At 35.6% G+C, this 8,609-nt stretch overlaps 1 protein-coding gene across 1 annotated transcript; it reads left to right on the top strand.

Moving 5' to 3' along the window:
- Positions 1–2,992: 2,992 nt before the first annotated feature.
- Positions 2,993–5,482, top strand: LOC122072294 (peroxidase 16-like). The gene is made up of 4 exons (XM_042636883.1): positions 2,993–3,202; positions 3,311–3,508; positions 4,566–4,731; positions 4,834–5,482. The coding sequence occupies exons 1-4, from the start codon at positions 2,993–2,995 to the stop codon at positions 5,238–5,240; spliced, it is 981 nt and encodes a 326-aa protein (XP_042492817.1). The 3' UTR covers positions 5,241–5,482.
- Positions 5,483–8,609: the final 3,127 nt, after the last annotated feature.

The raw sequence follows: 8,609 nt of genomic DNA, 5'->3' as shown, positions 1-8,609 counted from the left end.
AAAAAAAAAAAATATATATATATATATATAATATTTTTTTTTTATGCGTGGTGATCTTATACTACTAATGGCCATGTCGAAGGTGGGATAAATTATTGTTGCATCTTTTGTCTCAATATTTTTTTTGAATCTTTGCTCGAGTTCTCTACCATTTTTTTGTAAATTCTTATTTCTTCTTCCTAATACAAATGATATTTAGCAAAGAAAAAACCACAATGCCATTAGATAGGCTCTGCCTCTGCTGAAGGCCTCAAACTTCCTTGTTCTATTTAGGATTCAAGATCGAAGGTAACTTCTTAGGCCATCGCTGGAATCAATTGCGTGCACCCATTGCATGAGAACCAAGTGCAGGTGTAGAGGAAGTTGTTGTTAATTTTCTGTCAAAGTTGCCTTTCTTTAGGAAGGGCGGCTCACCAGATACTTGTATAAGGCTATGGCTTGGAGCTATTTTTTTTCTAATAGCACCAACATATCTTACCTCATTTTACTAGCTTTCTTTGACTTAGATTGGGATGCTTACTTTACTACATGATGATCTATAGCCGGTTACTGCACCTTCCTTGGAACCAGCCCCATCTCTTGGAAGTCAAAGAAACAATACTATTTCTCGGTCCTCTGTTGAAGCTGAATATCTTGTCGACCTTTGCTACTTATGAAATCACTTGGCTCAAAAATTTGGTTTCTGATCTTTGCTTTGTATATATTCTTACCTTGAAAATGAAATATTCATTCAAATATGGTCTCCAATTCCAGATCTTACACTTTTCCCATAAATAAGTAAAGAAATATGAAAGTGGTAATATGAGAAGATCTAAGTTCATCTTTATAGACCAACATACAAAAGATTCGAGCCCTCTCTTTACATAGGATATTATCGTCCATGGGATATCATAGCGTTTGAATGGTGAAAAATTTCACAAAAGGAGATAATTCTCTTTTCCATGTGTTCTCCCCAAGTGTGGAGCTGATTGGATTTATTAGGACAGTTAGCGTCCCACTCGAACTTAACCTCTAGAGTCATAATCACACTCAACAACCTCTCCTACATTGTAGACATTTTCAGTAAGCACAAACTCTAGAGACTATTTGCAGTCCAAGACTACCTCATGAGACAGCAGAGTTGGAATAAGACTCTCACATGTGATAATAGACTTTTTGTCCATTATTCACATATGTTAACTGAGCCCTACCCCATTAATATTAGAGTTTGAGTCTCCCACATGTGATCATAGAGTTTGTCTATAACTCAATAACTGTAATCTCTATATAAGAGCATTATTGTACACTCATTAAAATTAATGCCAATATACAATTTCAACAGGATTCATTAAAAAATTTGGAATAAAAGAAGTAACAATCACCATAATCACAGCATACAAAAGGTCTAATTTCTAAAACTTTGGATATAACGATCACCATGATCAGCCCATACAAAATCTTCTAATCAAACAAGAAACCCTTACACGGCGGTACCAACTGTTGCAGCGTCCAATGATTGGAGTTGTGATTTTGGTATTATTTTCAGAGAGAATATGCTGTTTCAGTTCATAATATTGGGTTTGCTGGGGATACTGTGGTCCTACTTTAACCTAATCCCTTAGTGGACATTTAGGCGTCTCCACGCCAACCTATAAGCTTAGAAACTCAGCAGCCACCAGAAAAAAAATTCCCTGCGAAGTCCATCGATTACTCCGTTGTGTATAGTAATGCCATTCATCCATATTTTATATTCGTGAATGATAGATAGTGCTTCATTTGGCTATTAAAGAAACATTGCCAGAGTTGTTGGGATCTTATTCACTTTCATGGATTGAGTCTTTTAGAAGATATTCTTTTTTTTCTTTTTCTTTTTTTTAATTTATTTATTTTTTTTTTTAGGTGAAAAGAGAGAAAAAGGTTCCTTTACAATGTTAGGCTACTCACATTGGATGTGAGATTTTCTTTTTTTTTTCTTTTTTTTTTAGAATTTAAGTGCTTACCCATATGGTTTATTAGGGTTTTGGTTGGCAAATCCTTACCTGGCTTAAACATTTCCCTTCGGCTAGAGTTGAAAGTAAGGATAATTTGTTCTTTGATTATTCATTTACCTCCTAGGTGTGGGAAGTTATCTGTATGCATTGCTTTCCTCAAAAGAGGCCATCTGAAAGCATTATAAGGGTGACGGATTGGGATGCAATGACTTTCAAAGGAGACTCAATTAGGGGTATAGTAAAGCTTGCTTTTTGTAGTATCATTTCTCTGATCTGGATGGAGAAGAATTTTTACCTTTTATGAAACAAAATAGGACCAACCCATTGTTTTCTTGGATGAATCAATATATATTAAAACAAGATGAGAAGAGGAGGATATACAGCCCCCAAGGAGAAAGAAAGGGGAGAGGAGGCACCCATATTAAAAGAGGACAAATTCTCTATCTTTTAATTTGCACCCATATTAAATATTTTGGGTTTTAGAAGAGAAGGAAGATTTCTGCCTGTGACATGTAAATCTCCCTGCTCTAGTTTACTGATTTTGTCGTCTTAATTTCCTATAAAAGATTGTTTCTCTCCCATATCTTCCTACCTACCTTCCCCAGAAAAGAAATATAATAAGGGAAGGTGAATTAATGAATTCCACACATCTTTATCACCTCAAGAAAACCTATGATTTTAATATTTCTCATGTCAGCTATCATAAACTGATTGATTTCTTCTTTAACTAACATATCTTTGTTCAATATAATAACATTGAATAGAAAAAATTTATATATATATATATATATATATATTTATACATATATCAACCACTTTAAAAATCCACATTTCAACCTCTCACCACTATTCTCTTTATTCAAGTTCCTTAAATGTTTATCACATCTGTCCTAGACAGTTGACCCTTCAAAAATTCTTGACAGATAAGCACAACCCATCATCCATTATCTTCACCTTTACATGTATAAATATGTATAAATATTAAACCACTAGAAAAGAAAATAAACAGTAAAACAAAAGTCATGGAACATAGAAGTTCCTTTCTTCTGTCATTTCTTCTCCTCCTTCTGTTACTAAACTCAGCTTCTGCTCAGCTTAAGCAGAATTTCTACCAAAACATATGCCCCAATGTTGAAAATTATGTTCGCAATGCAGTTGAAAAGAAGTTCAATGAAACCTTTGTGACAGCCCCTGGCACTCTCAGACTCTTCTTCCATGATTGTTTTGTTAGGGTTTGTGCTTTCTTTTGAACTTTGTTTCAATTTAATTGATTTGTTTTTTATTTTCTAGTCATAGTTTTGTTGGTGGGGATAAAGAATTGATCCAGAGGTTAGTGACAGGGGTGTGATGCTTCTGTTCTTCTTGCATCGTCGAGTAACAATGCGGAAAAGGATAGCCCCATCGGTCAAACACTCGCCGGAGATGGTTTCGATACAGTGATCAAAGCTAAGGCTGCGGTTGATAATGATCCCAACTGCAAGAACAAGGTCTCCTGCGCTGATATATTGGCCTTGGCTGCTAGAGATGTGATAGTTCTGGTAAACTACCTTAATTTGATGACTAATATTTCTATATGATTGCTAATGTACCTAGATGTTTCTCTCTCAAAAGCACTTATTCCACATTGGATGTGAGTAATTCGATGTGAAATCTTAAAAGGACTCAGTCATCTCTTCCTCATCGACTAACTTTTGAAGATGAGTTCTACTCAAGTTCTAACACAACCAAACAATAATGCAAATGAATCCTTTTTTTTTTTTCTTTTTCCTTCGCCTCTTTTTCACTTTCCTTTTGTCTCTTAGACCTCCTTGGAAAGCAATCAAACGTTTCTTTGGAAAAATGCTTAGAAAATATCTATCTTATCGCAATATATGCAATGATTTAAGATTTGCCTTTTGCTATATAATTGTTGTGACAGTTTTCTTCTTAGTAATCAATTTGAGAGTAGAATGGTTCTCAGATGGGGTATTTAGTGCTCTTCATTGCTTTTAATGAAAGTTGAATGGTTCTCATCCAACCCCATTATGACCGGTCCATGCAGTTGTGGGATCAATATGGTCTGCGAGACTAGTCAGGACCTGTCGTTAATCAACAAACCCAAGGGGGTAGCGCAGTTGGTGAGCAACAAACTTGGTACAAGCCGTAAACTCGGATGTCCGAAGTTTGACTCCCACTAAGCACACCATAGGCAAGTCACATGGGGGTGTTTAGTGCTCTTCACTGCTTTCAGTGAAAGTTGAATGGCTCTCATTCAACCTGGTATGACCCGGTCCATGCGGTTGTAGGGTCAGTATGGATCCACGGGACTAGTTAAGCCAAAGACTTGGATACCCGTTGTTACCAAAAACAAAAATCCATCTGAGAGAGATGTGAGGACAAACGGCTTTAACTCTTTTCTCCATTAATAGAGAAGCATATCTCATCTCACCATGGATGTAGGAAATCTTACTAACCCCATAAATCTTTGTGTTTGCATCGTGTGATTATTTGTTTGTGATTTTCATTCTTTTCAGCATTATTTTATTTAGATTTTCTCGTTTCCTACGCATCGAACAAAAGAATAGCTGATTTGATGATTTTTAATTTTCAACTTAGACGGGTGGACCATCATACACAGTTGAATTGGGAAGACTAGATGGAACAATTTCCACCAAGAGCAGTGTTCACAGCAGTATTCCTTTACCTACTTTCAGCTTAGATAAGCTCACTTCCATGTTCTCTGCAACTGGTCTATCACAGACAGATTTGGTAGCATTATCAGGTAATACTCAATTGGCTTCTGTTCCTCTTCTTTTATATTTTATGTCATCTCACTCTATTCAAGGCCATGTTCTAAGCTGTTCAACAACTTGAATTTTTACAGGAGCACACACAATTGGGTTCTCTCACTGTGCCAGGTTCACTAAACGGCTTTATGGTTTCAGCCGTAGGAGCTCAGTCGATCCATCTCTAAATTCTAATTATGCTAAGCAGCTCCAACAGGCATGTCCAAAAAATGTAGACCCAAGAGTTGCTGTTAACATGGACCCTAACACACCTCGAATTTTCGATAATAATTACTACAAGAATCTTCAGCAAGGGATGGGGTTATTCACCTCTGATCAAGTCTTGTTCACAGATACTAGAACAACAAAACTTGTGAATCTCTTCGCGTCGAATAGTACAGCTTTCGAACAAGCTTTCATTACTGCCATTACTAATCTTGGAAGGGTTCGGGTGAAGGTAGGATCACAAGGTGAAATTCGGCATGATTGCACTGCTGTGAACTAGAGGAGAGGCTATATGTCATTTCATAGGAGGGAAGGGATAGACACAGGAAGATGCTAGAGTTTGTTATCTGGCCTGGCAGCATTCTTTCTACCTAATATTTTCTCTTAAATTAATTTTTTTGGGGAGAATTTCTTTCACAGTAGGTGTAATTGTATATTTGATTCTTTGGCGGCCAGCTTCTAAAGTTTTATTAATAAGGTACAGTACTGAGTTATTGCTGTAATAAAATTTTATTAATTATATATTGAGAGAATCTCATTGATTAGGAATATAATATTTTCCTTGTTTGGTGATAAGCTTCGAATCCTAAGGACATTGTAAGAATAAGAATGGGTGTAGAAAACTGAGAAAGTGAGCATGAAAACAACAGATGTACCTCCAAAGGCTGATCCAACATGAGTTCAAATCTTAGAGACATCCAACGAAATCAAAGTAATAATTATACAAAAGGCTGGGGTCTGTGCACCCAAAAAAAGAAAAAAAAAAAAAAAGAAAAGGGAAAGGTACAACTTCTTTTTCTCATATATGTTGTCAATATTTTGAAAGATAACTCATTGCCACAGAGAAGTGAAACCGATTGTGGACTCTTTGGCTACAAAGATTATATGTGACAACGATTATCCTTTCAATCTAATATTCTGTCGTTTGTCACATATAAAGGCTCCTAGGACGCTAATGAGCGAACAAGATTTCAGTGTTGCTTGCTTTAATATTTATGAGAGTTGTCTCTTTGCTAATGGCAATGGTAAATATGGAGTTTCAAATTTTCTTGTATTTAGCTTCCCGTTTGGGTATGCCTCAATGTTAATCTTGTATTTTCATTTTATTTTTAATATATTCTTTGTTGACCTATAGAAAAAAAATTGGATTAGGTATGATTCCCCCAACCCTCATCCATGATTAAATAATAAATAAATAAAACTTAACTTGCTTTATGAGGTCAAATCTTTGAAGTTGTCTCCATTTTATTTTTGTCATATATTCAAAAAATAATGTAGCACAGTGAGTTCATCCATTATAATGTGGAATTAAAACTGACCAATTTTTCCACTTCATATCTACTTTATTATCTTTATTATAGGAGTCAACAAGGAAAAAGAAGAGCTAAAATCCCTTATGGATCTTTTTAAAGGTCACAAGAGTTGTGAACCTTTTTTTTTTTTTTTAACCATCTTGCTATTTGGAAAAAAAAAATGTTCTCCTACATTGTGTAAGTGAATGGGCATACACAACGAACAAGTATATATAAATAAGATGTGTACATACTCAATTGGACATGTATTTTTGAGCTCCTAATTGCTACTTCAAGAAGCTTGAATCTATGTTCCAGATTCCTTTATTGAGGGACAAATTTGAACTGTAAGATTTACCTTATGGCTTAAGATAGAGTCTGTAAATCCAAAGGAAAGGAGGATTAGGTATTAGAAGAATCAAAGAGATGAATTTAATAAGAACCTTAAAACAGATTTGGTGGATTGGATAACAAAAGACATCCTCTAGGTCAAACGGGTAGATCATAAATACATGAAGTTAGATCTCTATCGATAGTGAAAATTTTAAAAAGCTGCACTCCAGTGTGGCGCAAGATCTTGAAAGTTAGGCAAGAACATAATGCTGAGATCACCTCTTCTTTCAATGCCCATTCACCTAAAAAAATCTGGACGGATATATTGAGTTATTGTTGCCAAAACCGAAGACCCTCAAGCAATTTACAATGGAGGCTAAGTGGCTGCTAACTACTTTGGCATGGGGATATTGGGAAACTGGTCTTATGCACTATATATTATTGACCATATTTGGGATAAAAGAAACTTTAGAAAATTCAGAAAAAAACAAGGACTAGACCTCTAATAGTGCATGACATCAGACTAGACATTCAGAAAATGTGTAACAATGTGATCCTCAAAGGCAAAAATTCAGCTAAAATTGTTTTTCTTGTAGACTCTAGGGGTCTTCATATTCATGGATCCAACCCTCTTGGTTTGGTGGCTCTTTTGTATGTCTCTATCATCTCTTGACTATCTTTTGCTATCTGGCTTTGTTGTCCTTCGGGTTGTTAGTTTCTTGATGGGTTTGCCATTGGAAATCATGTAAGCCAAAATGTTGCATATTCTTGCCTTTTTTTTTTTTTTTTTTTTTTTTTCATTTCTGTTATTTGCAATAAATTGATATTCATAAAAAAAAGTATATGCAAATAATCAAATCAAGAAAACTACGAAGGAAAAAAAGCTTTTTGTTTAGGTGAACTCAATGATTTTCTTCTTGTCTTTTCATTCAACAAGCTTTCTATCATTTGACTTATAGAAAGAATATCATCTAGTGTAAAATTATTCAGTCACTGGTGCATGTCTATTGACGTAATATTGAGTCCACCCAAATCAAGTAACTCAATATACGTTTGACTCTCTTATAGTAGGAGTTTATATTTTGTGTGATTTATATACTGTGTATCCATATCAGTAGTTGACTATTGTGTAGCTTGTATAAATATTCTCTTTGTGTAATTCAGAAAGTAATACACACATCATATTCAACGAGCAAGTCGGTCCTCTCTTCCTTGCTGGTTCGGTGCTCCCTATGCAATTCCACGTTGTGCTTGCCTCCACGCTGTTGCCATCCTCTTCTCCCTAGTTGGCGCTCGTGGCTACCGACCCTCCTCATATTATGTTGGGTAATTGCATTACAATTTCTTACAAAATGCAAATTGCAATACAAAGCTTTTGCAGTAGAAATTATGTTGTTGTTGTATTGATCCTTAGATGAAATGAGATGAAGAAAGACTTGAAATAGATGTTGAATCACCACCACAGCAACTGAAGAAACTTCGAACATAATTGAGATTGAGTCACACTTGTAGTGTGCTGCCTTTAAGGTAATTGATGCCATCTAATGCCAAGAGTTGTTCTGCACCTCTACCTCCAAGATAAAACAACCTTCCACTAGAAGATGAGGCAGTTCTTCTAGTCCCTTCTAAGAGCAAAAAGTTACAGGACAACAACCCCCTATAACCTTACACAAGACTTAGAGAAAATGAAAGGAAGAAAAAGACTTGTATGGTTGCAATACGTAGAAATGGATGGGATGCTAATGTGTGAATGTGTGTGCCTGCAAGGTATTTGGTTGGTTTATATAGACCCAAAACCAACCCTTGCACTCTCTTGGATTCCTCAAGAGTAACCTCCAACTAATGATAAGTTAATTGGAGAATAATGTCATATGGACATGACTTGGGAATTAATTCTAGAAATTGAATTGATCCCAATCAATTCCTTAGCCCACCTTCCCACTCATGGTAATGACCATGAATGAAATTTAGAGCTTTCATAGGGTGTTATTGACCATTTTCTAGCCCACCACTCCACTCATGGT

The sequence above is a fragment of the Macadamia integrifolia genome, chromosome 2 (assembly GCF_013358625.1).
Source record: "Macadamia integrifolia cultivar HAES 741 chromosome 2, SCU_Mint_v3, whole genome shotgun sequence".
Classification (NCBI taxonomy): domain Eukaryota; kingdom Viridiplantae; phylum Streptophyta; class Magnoliopsida; order Proteales; family Proteaceae; genus Macadamia; species Macadamia integrifolia.
Note: the sequence above shows the minus strand (reverse complement) of the source record. Positions and strands in the feature narration are given on the sequence as shown.